The sequence below is a fragment of the Apiospora marii genome (genome assembly GCF_038362585.1).
Source record: "Apiospora marii strain CBS 49790 chromosome Unknown utg000007l_segment0_segment0, whole genome shotgun sequence".
In the NCBI taxonomy this organism is placed as follows: domain Eukaryota; kingdom Fungi; phylum Ascomycota; class Sordariomycetes; order Amphisphaeriales; family Apiosporaceae; genus Apiospora; species Apiospora marii.
The window spans coordinates 1,780,154-1,793,348 of record NW_027117379.1 but is presented as its reverse complement, the minus strand read 5'-3'; the positions used below and the strand labels follow the sequence as shown (position 1 = coordinate 1,793,348).

At 50.9% G+C, this 13,195-nt stretch overlaps 5 protein-coding genes across 5 annotated transcripts; 4 read left to right on the top strand and 1 right to left on the bottom strand.

Annotated features, from left to right (window-relative positions):
- Positions 1 to 424: 424 nt before the first annotated feature.
- On the top strand, positions 425 to 1,913 carry PG985_010946 (uncharacterized protein; the record flags this gene model as incomplete). The annotated part of the gene is made up of 2 exons (XM_066830713.1): positions 425 to 1,065; positions 1,139 to 1,913. The coding sequence occupies 2 exons, from the start codon at positions 425 to 427 to the stop codon at positions 1,911 to 1,913; spliced, it is 1,416 nt and encodes a 471-aa protein (XP_066681395.1).
- A 2,150-nt stretch (positions 1,914 to 4,063) lies between these two features.
- On the top strand, positions 4,064 to 5,199 carry PG985_010945 (RNA export factor gle2; the record flags this gene model as incomplete). The annotated part of the gene is made up of 2 exons (XM_066830712.1): positions 4,064 to 4,318; positions 4,381 to 5,199. 2 exons carry the CDS (start codon positions 4,064 to 4,066, stop codon positions 5,197 to 5,199), a joined length of 1,074 nt encoding a protein of 357 aa, XP_066681394.1.
- A 1,297-nt stretch (positions 5,200 to 6,496) lies between these two features.
- On the bottom strand, positions 6,497 to 7,860 carry PG985_010944 (uncharacterized protein; the record flags this gene model as incomplete). The annotated part of the gene is made up of 3 exons (XM_066830711.1): positions 6,497 to 6,508; positions 6,597 to 6,721; positions 6,783 to 7,860. 3 exons carry the CDS (start codon positions 7,858 to 7,860, stop codon positions 6,497 to 6,499), a joined length of 1,215 nt encoding a protein of 404 aa, XP_066681393.1.
- Positions 7,861 to 8,430: 570 nt separating this feature from the next.
- PG985_010943 (uncharacterized protein) lies at positions 8,431 to 9,308 on the top strand (the record flags this gene model as incomplete). Its single annotated transcript, XM_066830710.1, has 2 exons — positions 8,431 to 9,077; positions 9,134 to 9,308. The coding sequence occupies 2 exons, from the start codon at positions 8,431 to 8,433 to the stop codon at positions 9,306 to 9,308; spliced, it is 822 nt and encodes a 273-aa protein (XP_066681392.1).
- A 2,580-nt stretch (positions 9,309 to 11,888) lies between these two features.
- Positions 11,889 to 12,575, top strand: PG985_010942 (uncharacterized protein; the record flags this gene model as incomplete). Its single annotated transcript, XM_066830709.1, has 3 exons — positions 11,889 to 11,981; positions 12,157 to 12,277; positions 12,349 to 12,575. The coding sequence occupies 3 exons, from the start codon at positions 11,889 to 11,891 to the stop codon at positions 12,573 to 12,575; spliced, it is 441 nt and encodes a 146-aa protein (XP_066681391.1).
- Between the last annotated feature and the right edge of the window lie 620 nt (positions 12,576 to 13,195).

Below are 13,195 nucleotides of genomic sequence, written 5' to 3'. Positions count from 1 at the left end.
GAGTCGACCTTCTAGACCACGATAACGATATCGGCTGTCTTCTTTTTTTTATTGCTTGTTATTGTATTTCTCGAGTGGTGTCTGTTTATTTCTCCCTACCTTGTGTATGACTTACACATTTCACCAGTGGACTCACTGGGTGTTTTTACTTTTTCTTCTCATTCTCTCGCTTGTATGCCGCAAAACTCCTGGCTAATCATAATCCTCTAACACACCCGTCCCATACGATACGCGGATAATTCTCCCTGTAACTCGTCGATCGGGCATTTGTCTTTGTTTCCGCCCCCACAATCAATCAATTGAAGGGTCCGGTTCACTCCAGGTGTCAGGCGCGCTGCTGCAGGAGGCAGGAGAAGCAGGGACAGGTTTTAGTGCGCTAACACTCGAGCCCAGCCCGGCCCATTGCCCCGAAGAGTCAGTCAGCATGCAGGACCAAAATGTATCGGCGGCTCCCTTTTCGAGATCCGCCAGCATTTCTGGAGCTACTAGTCGACGCAACAACAACAACGGCCACAGCAGCAGCAGCAACAACAGCAGCAGCCTGACTGCCAACCACCCCGGCCAACGATCCAGACCCAGCACCAGCCACGGCGAGCGCGAAGGAACTACGCAGCCCGCGAAAGAGAGGCCCCGGCTCCTCACCAAAGAGCGCGACCGCAAACCTTCCTTCACAGGTCTCGTGCGCCGAGCCTCATTCTCGGGGAAGCGCCGAGGCAGTGTATCGAATGGGACCGCGGGCGGACAGATTATAGTCGACGACACTGCACCACCTGCCCTTCCCGAGCACGCCCTCGCCAATGCGGCCAAGTACTCCAAAGAATACGAAATTACCACCGCCCCCTCGCCCGCTTCCGTCGACTCGTTCAGCAGGATGTTGAGCCGCACCGCACCCACTTCCAATGGATACAATAACGCCGTGACGTCGCCGCCTATGCCGACGGAAAGGCACGGTTCCGTCAGCGCCCAGGGAGGATTGGGGCCGCAGAATGAGAGCAACATCATATTTCAGCACATCCAAGAGATTGCGAATAAGAGGATATCGACATTGGATTATTTACGCAAGGCGTACGCAACCCTCACTGAACTGCATGCATTGGCGCAAGGGAGTCTTTTTCTCGCTAACATTTCCCCCTCATAGTCACGAAGGCCGAGTTTACTGGTTCAACACCTTGCTGTTCGACAAGCCCGACTTGGCTCGCATGCCCTATTTCGACTCGCGCAAAATAGCTCGCCGCGCGACAAATTACCTACTTCTGGGACTTTCTTTACCTACCGTCGTTGACCTCAATTCGTCCACGCCGCTCGAGTTCCTCCGGTCTCTGAACACGCTCCTCACCGAGTTCGAATCCTTCCAGGCAATCCACACTGAGAACGGCGTCAATGCCTCCTCGCTATCGCGCGCGCGCCTACCCCAGATGTTCCGCCGCGGCCCCGGCGGGAAAGGGCGGAGGACCTCGGGCGCTGGCGACCTGGGACAAATTCCCGAGGGGGGCGGGAATGCAGGAGAAGGAGGCGGCGGCGGCGGCGGCCTCTCTATGGGCAGCGGCAGCCTCGTGAACCAGACGCCCACGTCGGTCATTTCGTTCGGGCTCGGCGGCGAGGGCAACGACCTGCTCCCCGGCGAGCAGTACACGCATCTGCTGACGCCCAGCCTGCCCTTCGACCCGGACTTCTTCGAGACGTTTGCTACGCTCTGCGATGTGCTCATCGACTGCTACACGCGGCTCATGAGCTTGATACCCAGCGCTCGGGAGTGCACGCCGCCCATTGCGGAGCTGTTCACCAAGGCCGACGCGAGGGTGCGCAAGATTATCATCCAGGGCGTGGTCAAGGAGTTTGAGGATTCGAGCCGGGCTGGGCTCAAGCAAGAGGTCGGCAACGTCAGCAAGGTTGTCTTGGGAGGGTTGATGTAAGAAGAGGAAAATAAACAACCTGAACTATCAGGTTGGGATGGGACCGGGCGCGAGGTATATATGTGTCTTTAGGTGGGCAGCGATTTACTCAAGGGGATACCGGCGTTCGATGAGGCATATCAGGAAGGCTACTATATCACGAAAACCATTGTATATACGATGGAGAGCACGCATCCAGTTTTATATACAGTTGCTCAGTACAGAGAATCCAAGTTAATCTGTAAACGAATCATTTTGCTTACATCTGCTTGTATCTGGTCTTTTGGTTTGCATAGATGGTACGACGAGAATTACTCTTGAAGTGAAGCATGGCATCATATGGTGTCTTGTATTCTTTCTGAAAAAAGGTATCTCAACTATCTAGGGGATGGGAAATGGGAGTCTGACACTTGCCAAATATGTCTGTATAATATTCAACCAGAAGGATGAATGTTCATCAGATACCATAACGCATTTTTTGTCGTCGTCGACACTTTGTGTCTCGGTGCTTGACTCTATTAAATGGTTCTCATCACATGAACGTAAAGCCCCAGAGCCCGCTAGTGGAGTGTTGAAGAGCGTCGAAACGCATCAGATCAGAGGGATGAAAGGGGGAGCTTCCCACGAAGCCCAGAGTGTAAAACATATCAGATCCGAAGCATTTCTCAGCTTCTTCCGTCCTCGACAAGAAAAAAAAATCAAGGAACATGATTTGAAGCCCCCCTCGCACCGAGAATAAGCCCCGTCGAGTTGCCACCTGCTTCAACACGAAGTTGAAGAGCGGAGGTAATCGCATAACTTTTGGATCTCGACTAGATGGTTCCCAACTCGGCCTTGTAGCACCTCCCTCCCAACTCCAGGCGGCCAGAAAGTCACCACCCGCGCCGTCGCACGCGCGCCGTAAACCCTCAGCCCGACACGGGGAGAGGCGGACTCATATCTTCGTCCATTGGGGCTCAACCCGCCGTAGCCAAGAGATGCGGCATTGCGCGAAAGAAACGAATGGTTTTGGAATAACAATCCGGGGCAGAAAAGGGAAAGGGAAGAAAGGCGAGAGGTAAGGTAAGCCGCTGTGCTTTTATGGCGGCGCGTTTCCGCTCTTCTTTTCTTGAAAGAATCAAGAAAAGGTGTCCGGGGACTTTCTCCCAAAGCTTTGGTCTTCTGAAAGGAGAGATCGCGAAGATCTCTCTGTGTGTAGCTTCGATAGCGATTTTTCGGACGAGGGGTGGCTTGAAGGAGAAAGGAAAGAGGAAGGAAAGGCTGTTGGGAGAGCCTGGTTGAATTTTTATACAGAAATTTCAGAATGGCCCTGAAAGCTTAGGTGGGTCTGCGTGCCTTTCGAGCCCACTAAATTTTGCACACCTGCCGTGGAGATCGCAGGCAGGTACGCATATGCAGATACACGGGATAAACCACCTACCTCATGGTGGGTCACAGCAGTAAAGTCAACAAACCTCCCAAACTAAGGCATCGAAAGATCCCATCAAGGGCCATATATGTACAGAAATTCTCACATACTTAATATTAAGCCAAATCCTTTTGCATCTTGTCCATGTGCTGGAAGTGCCCTTGATGACAAGACCCGAATTTAGCTGATCTAAGCACGAAAGACCTTAGAGCTAAAAGCTGCCAATGCTGGGACAACACTCAAATTGTTAGGAATAAACAAGTACATCGACACTTGCAGGATCAATACAAGCGCACCATCGCGCTCTAATGGCCGTTATTATCACTGCTACCAATCAATGAAAGGTTGGCTATCTTGGTGATAGGTATTCCAGTGTCTTGTCAATGACCCAGCCGCATATCCATCAATACCAGAAAGGCCGTTTTCGTGCAAAATAGGTAGGGAATGGACCATTGTCATGATTAGCGGGACGGCATGCACCAAACCGGTATAAGTACCTGCTTAGCCCAGGCCGGTTCGAGTCTTATCGTTTATCCGGGTACTGCTCCCTACCAACCTACCTTAATCGGGTCAATCGCGTTGGGAGCTCTCAATTGACCAAAAATTAAAACGTAAGGCGCGACGAGGGTTGCCTACGACCGAGACAGCCTCAATTCCAGGAGCATCTCCAGCAACATCACTTAACAACAACCAACTGAATTCTCGACGAACTACTTTGCCCAAGATAGCGCCTCGGTGGAACATTTAGGAGAATTTGGACAAGATGTCGTTGTTCGGCTCTGCTCCCGCGGCGTCGTCCTCGACCAACACCCAGGGCGACCTTTCCAAGGACGTCGCTCTCAACCAGCCCCCGGAGGACACCGTCACCGACCTCGTCTTCTCTCCCACCGCGGAAATCCTGGCCGTCTCGAGTTGGGACAAGAAAGTTCGCGTGTACGAGATTGACAACTCCGGACAAAGTCAGGGCAAGCACGCCTACGACCACGACGCCCCTGTTTTCAGTGTCGACTTCTCCAAGGTAAGGTTTTCTTCTGGTTTCCCGTCCTATTTGCCAACAACACACTCACATGGCTCGTATAGGATGGCTCAAAACTCGTGTCCGCCGGCGCCGACAAAATGGCGAAGCTCTGCGACCTCGGCGGTAACCTCCAAGCGCAACAAGTAGCCGCTCACGATCAACCCATCAAGTGCGCCAAGTTCTTCGAGTCACCACAGTCGAATAGCACCATGCTGGTCACTGGCAGCTGGGATAAGACGATCAAATACTGGGATCTCCGACAGAGCACGCCCGTCGGCACCGTTACCGCGCAGGAGCGAATCTACTCGATGGACGTTCGCAACAACCTCCTCGTCATCGGCACCGCAGACCGCTACATCAACGTCGTGAACCTGCAGGATCCTCTCAAGTTCTACAAGACGATCCAGAGTCCGCTCAAGTGGCAGACGCGCGTGGTCAGCTGCTTCACCGATGCTTCGGGCTTCGCAGTCGGCTCCATCGAGGGCCGTTGCGCCATCCAATACGTCGAGGAGAAGGACGCGACCTCGAACTTCAGTTTCAAGTGCCACCGCGACCCCCCGCAGGGCAACGTCACCAACGTCTATAGCGTTAACGATATTTCCTTCCACCCCCAGCATGGCACCTTCTCGACCGCCGGTAGCGACGGCACGTTCCATTTCTGGGACAAGGACGCCAAGCACCGCCTCAAGGGCTACCCGACCGTGGGCGGCAGCATCGTGGCCACCACCTTCAACAACTCGGGCAGCATCTTCGCCTACGCCGTCGGCTACGACTGGAGCAAGGGCCACCAGGGCAACAGCCCTCAGTACCCCAACAAGGTGATGCTGCACCCCGTCCAGGGCGACGAGTGCAAGCCTCGCCCCAGCGTCAAGAAGCGATAGAACGTCCTAAGGGATAGTGTGCAGCGGCCTCGGGGCTTGGTGTGATTGTCGTTCGGATCAGCCCTTTAATACGAAAATAAGGTGATTCACGGGCATAGGCGTTTACGGATACGGCATGAGATGATTTTATTTGCAGTCGTTGCCTCCATAGGAATACCATTTGACATAGCGATTCCTTGCTAACTGCGACTCTGCACGTGCCTTTTGCTACCTGAAGCATACCATGTACACAATGATAAGATGACTTGGCAAGCCGTACAATACTTATAGTACCTACCTTCGATCGAGTATTACATGATGATGGGCTTGATAATCAATATTTGATAAACCTCCCACCTACCAATATTCAGTATTGATAGCATTGCCCCCTTGGGGTAAACAGGATGACCTAAAAGGTATCGAATTAGCGGTAAATACATTCATGATTCTATAAGACGGGGAAACGAGGAATAAATACAGGAATAGAAAGGATCACAGTCCGAATGTAACTTACCTATATGAAAGAGCTATCGTCATTAGGAGGTGCCGAGGGTTTAGGGTCTGTTGTGGTTAGTATTCGCCCTTGTCACTTTTGGTCCTTCCTGGAAATACTCACCTAACTTGGATACAGAAATTTCTGGAAAGTAACCTGAACCACGTGCCCCTGATCCCGTCCTAGTACGGACGGGAATTGGTGTAGCCGACTGATGAGGTGCAACGTTGATGAACGCGCGAACATGATATTTCCGCTGGCCTAGTGGCAATGGTGCACGCGTTGATGAATCTCCAATCCTCACTGCCGATCGGCGGAGCCGAGAATTGGACAATAATTGGTCACCGCCTGGTCCAGGAGACTGTGTTCCGGGTATAATTTGGGGCCTCTTTGAACTGCCAGCTGTGGGCGATCTAGATCGCTCCTTGCTTCTTCTCCCACGTGAGATCAAGGGTGCGACTTTTTCATGGATTTGTCGAGATACCGTTACTGTTGATTCTGGTCTAAAAGGTCTAAAAGGTATCAATAGAGCTTCTGTCCTGTCTGGGTATTGGGTTTCCTTATCGAGAGCATCCCGATCTCCCATGGTAGCATGGGCGAAAGCAAACATATCCTTTTCGTTACCCGCAATTTCCGTAGACTCTGATTCTAGGTCTTCAAGCAACACCCTCAGGGCGGCATAATCAAACTTCATTCTTTCCAGAAGTTTTTCGATTTCGGTGGCTTTACCACGTTTTATCAATCTAAGGAAATATCGGGCAACAATATCGCTGGCGGAAGCTTGCAAGCTCTTTTCAGATACTGCATGGTCTAGATGGTCCCTCCCTAGCCTCGTATCTGGCGGATGGGCGTGTAGGGTGTTCAGTAGCGTGACGAATGGAAGCGGCATCGCTATCTGGGTGGATGTCCCGAAGCGATGGCGTACCTTTGCCATAAGATCTGCAAAGGGCACAATGTAAGCGGTGCCGGGAGATGCCGCGGTCACTGACCCAATAACAGAATCGTTTGATATGTCGACTACCCAGGACCCGGAATCCCCCAACTGTAGTGCTACCGCATGGTCAACTCAATCTTATCATGTAATTGTGGTGGTAGTAAGAGATTATCTTACATTCGTTGGGTTGTAGTTGTGCGGTCCAGACTTCCTGCGAGTCACCACTCTCTTGCACAAGAAAGGATATGTTTCGGGACATCATCCCCATTTTCGCGGTGCCTGAGAGTATTGAAACCGGAAACCGGTCTACTTTCTCAGAGAAATCTACAATGTATCGTAACTGTGACGTTGTGCCAGACGATCCGGGCAATGTGTAGGAATTCGGAAGCTTGCATGAGGGATGTATAGGAATAAGCGCCCAGTCACCGAGCAGAACAACTTCTTCCTGCTTCGGAAGCCAGCTCGTCCCGGGAATATCGTGTTCGTCGGACGTCGTGGTTGTGACACCGGTTGTTTTGATGTCCCAGTTGTCGGCTCTACTACCATCATTGCTCCAGCTGTCTATAACCAGGGGTGGCTCTAGGTCAATGCTATCATTCTCAAGAAGAGTTCTTTCTGAAGAGGAGCTGTTGCTATCGCTCGTTCTCCCACCAGAGCTTTGATGGCCTTGGTTGCTGTCATGGACGATAGTGATAGCGTACGAACGGCCATCAATTTCAATAGTGCCGCCGATTGTAGACTTTGAGATGATATCCGCCCGAAACATGTTCCAACGAAGAATACTGCCAGCCAACGTGTTTGCCTTATGGGCGATGTGGAACGAACTCGATAAGGTTCTCGGGCCCACCAGCTGAATGAATGTGGTACTGAAGCACAGTTTTAGAGGGTCGGAATAGCGGCGACAATGCGCCTGGGTCAGGACTTGGTGGAAGTGAATGATCTGATCGTGACTTTCCAAACCATTTAGGCAGATGCGAACTTCGGGAGGTCCATTTGTTTTCGCTAAGGTCGAGCGGAGCAGGACTAGAAAGATGTTGATATCCGGCCTTGAGATTGTAGGAAATAAATTAGGATAGTTGCTACTGAAAAAGCCGTTGAAGCATCGCAATCTATCAATTTGGGCAGAGGTGAAATCTTCGTGTTTGTGTGCTGTGAGGTTGATGGAAGAGGCAGTAGTGAACGCTTTCAGCCTCTCCTTCAAGTTGAACCGGACAGCGACATGGATCTCACTCATCTCACGATCATGCATGGACATGGTGAGTGCGGCCTGCTATGAATGAACGTCAGCAGAGCATCGTTGATAATCGAATGCATTAGATTGCGCACACTCAACATGACCATGGATTGTTACCGCGGTTCCAGACGTCGTATAGTGTTGTACTCCAAGATACCAGAGTGCGCTCTGGGAGGAAGCTGTTACAAATAGTGCTGACTACCTCGTTTGTATTCTTGATTTGGAGGTGTTTGGCGGGCAGAGGGGTAATAAAATCCATCACAGTTAGGCCAATCGCCTGTAATGACTGTGACCGAGGGAGGGCAGTAGAGAGGCAGGACTAACAATGGAATCCCAATGGATCATGCGTTCGCTATCAGGCTCGCGGGGCTTAATGGTCTACCCACTGCACACACATGCTGGTAGCCCAATAAGCATCGACCAAGTATGCCTCGCAGGCTGCCTCGAAGAGAGAACCATACCACGACATATGGGCTGTGTTGGTACGTCGAGGCTGTGGCGACCGGGGAAGATTATATGAGGTACGTCTTCCATGTAAAACCCCAAACATTCACTGCCTAGTGCTTCACCCGCCAGATTGATTTCGCCAGAATGGAATTGTTGCAAATACAACCAGCGCTGTCAGTAGAACGTTTTGTCCAATCAGCATGGGGTGTCTACGATATTACCAGCTTCGACCTCAAAAGCTTGGCGCATTACATTGCATATGTCAACAAGAAAATCCAGGCTGCCCGCCCTGAGGAAAGACTGCCCGCGAACGTCGACCAGTTGGCAAAGCTTATCTGGTTGTTGAAGACACGACCAAATGTCCCTCGAGCAGAACTCCTTCAAGACCAGGAATTGGGCCTTCCGGGATCCGTCCTTGATATCATGGTCCAAATCATGTTTTCTATCCCAACCTTACCTGGCAGTGTCATCGGCGGTCAGCTCTTTCGCCCTCGATGGAAGCCCGACGAAAGCGTCATCATGCTTGTCAGTCGTATTTTTCCACAGCGACTTCCCGACGACATTGCTCCAGATAACCAAAAAGTCAAGATGCAAAAACTGTCAGCAATATACATCACCAAATATACGCAAGTTAAGATTCAATGGACGGACTATCTGTCAGACCACTTGCTCTTGTCTACCGGGATCAATTGGAAGACGCTCTATATTTTCCAACACCCAGCATTCATTCGCGCCGCCTTACGAAGCTTCAAGGACATAAACGCAGTTACAGATAGAGAAGCACTGTCTCGGTATGTTTACATCACCCGACTTGTCGAGGGTTGCCCGTCGCTGACGATGTTTTCAGGGGCTGCTTGCCGCCGAAATTAATGAAGGAAACATTGGCAACATTGTATGTCTTGTTTCCGTCGGCCGACAAAAGTTCATACAACTTTCTATCGGATGAGGTCAAGAAGTACCGCCTGGATACCTCGCTGCTAGATCCACCACCCCTGATCACTCGTACCACGAAACCCAACTAGATGTACTTCTACCTAGAAGCGTGTCAGCACTTTATAAAAGGTTTCCATACTGGGGGGAGAGGTTGTATGACCTTTGGAGCGAGGCAGAAGACCCGACGCCCATCACCACCGTAGGCAAATGGTCGGACAGTAAGAAATCAGGGAGATATGTCTATTGGGCAAGTTTCGTGGCACTGGTTATTGCTATTCTCTTCGGCATCGCGGCGACAATTCTGGCCGCCCTGCAAGTGTGGATTAGTTACTGTAGTTGGATTGATGACCCCAGCCGGCCTCTTTGCTCGGGACATTAAGGAATGATGACTCCGTTATGTATCCATTCTTACTTGCCTCTGAGATGTTGCCAGGTCCAAACACTTCCACTGAAATAGCAGAGCTCTATCTTGAAGCAGCAAAGTAGCAAGATAACTGGCATGTCTGGTACGTCAAAGGTTACCTGTTGTGAAGACATATGGCTCGTAACCACGCAGTTCTTGACTACACACCTGACTTACGTTTCTATGATGTTGGTTTTGGTCTAATGTTTGCCATACTGCTAAAAAACATCTGTTCAATATAATGATATTATCTTTTACCATGTGGTAGGGGGCAGCCCTTGCTTGTCCGAAGTAGATCACACCCTCTGCGATCCGGAATCTTAGGGACTTAATTGCACCTGCTAGACATTTGAAGAGTTACTGTTACATTATTCACCTATCATGGCCATCCCAAGCTAGTATGGACATCATTAAGCATGTAACATCTGGCAGAAGAAAAGGCTCACCCCTCTCCATTTTGTCAATCACCAGCCCTCTCCTCCCCCCTTTCCAGCCATCCTTGGCATTTCAGGCCAGAGCGAATTACGTCTTGTAGACAACTCCGACAATGTCACCTCCAAGAGTACTGCAAACCCAATACCGAAATGAATCCTTAAGTCATGATAGGCTGGCTACTGCAAACTGTACTCGCGTTGAACCAGGGCTGACCCTCTAATGAGTTGTATTTCCGCAGGAACTGTAGACAGTCCTGTCAAAAACGTCCCCATCATGCTCGTCATGTTTGACAGTATCATTGTCGTGTATTTTCGTCTCATCTTTCGTGAATGGCGCTAGGGGTATTTGGGGCCCTCGGCAGAGTAACTTACGGCTATGTCATCTGTGAATGCATCCATAGGTAGATGAATGATGTATTGGAGCGGTGCCATCCCTAGGATAAATTTGTAACTACCAAACAGCCAAAGTCAGTATACATCTTCGTGACCGAGAACATCACCATTGGCCCCAGCGTGCCTACGGTCAAGCCTGGCTTACGGATAGCACCGTGAACCTGCTTAACCGCGGCCCAAAGGTGCCGTAACGATACGAAGCTCGTTTTGTTTATATCAATGACGGAAAACCCTTTTCGTCCTTCTTAATCTCGTTATTATCGAATTCAAGGAATAAAGAAAACTAACGGCAGTCGACCAGGGTGGAATAAGAAATCCTCATTGCATTCAGCCTGGATTAAAAGCGTGAGAGCTCGTGGCCTGACATACAGAAATAGTATAAAGCATCAGTGAAGCCATTCAAAGAGCAGGCGCGTATAGCGCAAGCAGCATATGTAATATCAACCCCTTTGTAGCATGAATGATGCACCGCATAACCACGTGCTAGTCCGATATATCCAGCATTCTCGTCATCGCGTCGCATCGTTCGCGGTTCGGTGTCGCATCGTCCGCCGTTCGGTGGTGCTAGAAGGGCACTAACCGGCCCACGATCGCTCGTACTTGGCGTCGAGACGTGACAATGCAGGCGTCCTGCGTATTAGGTCATACCCGCCCGCTATGCCATAAGATCGTTTCTCAAAGCATCGGAATGTGCGTATAAGGTCCGTAGGATATTGTTCATCGATGCCCCCTTACACAATATCCATCCAGTCTTACTGCAGGGGCCTGTTGCCACTGTAGCCCGTGAACATCGCCGAACTATATCGCTGGTCGCCTCTCTTCATTCACCTCTCCGTCGCGCCTGTCGCCGGTGTCCCCAACCCATGTTCAGTAACATCGACGACGGCATTGTGATTTGAAGCCCTCGTGATCCCACAAAGGTCCACCCACTACACAATCTTTCTTTACCCCCCACGCAAGGTACACATTTTTGTTTGTACCTACACCTGCTGGCCAAGAGCTTCTGGCTGATCTTTTCTCTTGGACCTACACCTGAGCGAAACGAAATCCAGTCAAGTCACTCAACCTTCGGAGTGCACTCAAACTTGGGTCGTTGCTTCCCTTTCCCTTCCCACAACCTTCCTGGTCTCCACCCACCTCCTTCCCACTTCCTTCCCACTTCCCCAAACCACAACTCTTGCCTACACCAGGCAAGTAAACAACACCAAACCCACTGCCCAGATATTTCACCAGAAATTGTTCTGTCACCATACATCCCAGACATTGATCCATTCAAGCAAAGAGGGACTCGCCTCATACCTGCCTGGTTTTCGCGATTCTTCACGTAACCAGCACTTGTCCTTTGGACACCGTTATTCCCCCATCCTACCCCAAGCCATTTGATTTTCCCCATCCATGCAATACATCCAAGGAAAGTAAGGACCCTTCTTTGTATCAAGATGGAGGGTCGTGGCGAGAATCCTAATGGCGCTGGCGGTCATCACGATGATGCTGCCAGCCGCAAGAAAGAGAATGCAAGATTATCCATGATGGTAAGTCTGACACTATTCTTTTTCTTTCCGATGCCAGTGGCGACCTCGAGACTTGTTTGGAATCTTGTTGTTGGCGGAAGTCATCGGCATTCAATCTTCGCCCTAGATTGCCGCTGTCGCTTCAATATATGAAAACAATACTTTGGGCTCGCGGCTGACAGGTAAACTTGATTAGAACGATCTCGGCCTCAACCGCATGGAGGACCACGCCCAAGATGACGACCGAAGCGCCCGCCAGGACAGATTCATTTCTGTTGCTCCACCTGTCAAGTCCAATGAAGGTAACGAGTGGCAGAGTAAGTTCCCCTAACTCCAGTTCCCTAGCACCTACCCAGACCAGCATTCGAAAAGCTTACACGACAAAAAGATGCTGTCCAGAACAATACCTTCGATGATGAAGATGCTAAGGCCGTGAACGGTCTGGATCCCATCGCCGCCGGCCGTCTCCACGCTCTCCGCAAATCTGCTACTGCCGGAGCTGTAAACAGCCCCCATGGCCTCAGTCTTGCGCGAACTGCTCAGAGCAGTGGCCCTCCTGGATCTCATACCAACTTTGGTAATGCGGCTAGAATACCCAAGTACGATCCCAAGTAGGTGGGAAAAAAGGACCCGTATTCCCATATTCGGCATTTGGCTAATCAAGACGATAGGAACCCTCGGATGACGGCCCGTTCAGCACAATTTGGAACCAGGCGCCGTCAAGCCTCAAACTATGGCTCCAGTCAAATCGGTCAGGTGTCCAAGCATGGTGTTGTCCTCCCTCCGGGAGCCAATATCTTCACTTTCGAGAATAAGAAGTCGGCGCCGAGTCTTTCTCTCAGTCCATCTATTCAGCCTCTTCCATCGAAGGGACCTACAATGTTCGATGCACCTAGTGCATCTTCGACCTTGAACAGCAACCAGAAGCGTTCAGCTACCCACCAAGCGGGCTCATATAGCCTCCATATCCAGGCTCAGACTTCGAACCGCTTCTCATCTGCAAGTGTTGTAGGTGCAACACCTCTTCAGCCTCAATCCTCTGGTCAGATGAATGGCAACACCAACGCCTCCTCTCACAAGCGCGTTAAAGCAACTCCTCCTCACTTGCGACCCGCCTCAGGCCAACCTGGACCTGTTCCTTCAGTTGGACCTGCTCCTGCTGGCTCCGTATCTAGTTCGAATGTTGCTCAGCCTCCCAAGAGTGATCCTAGTCAGGGATATCCTAACGGCACCAG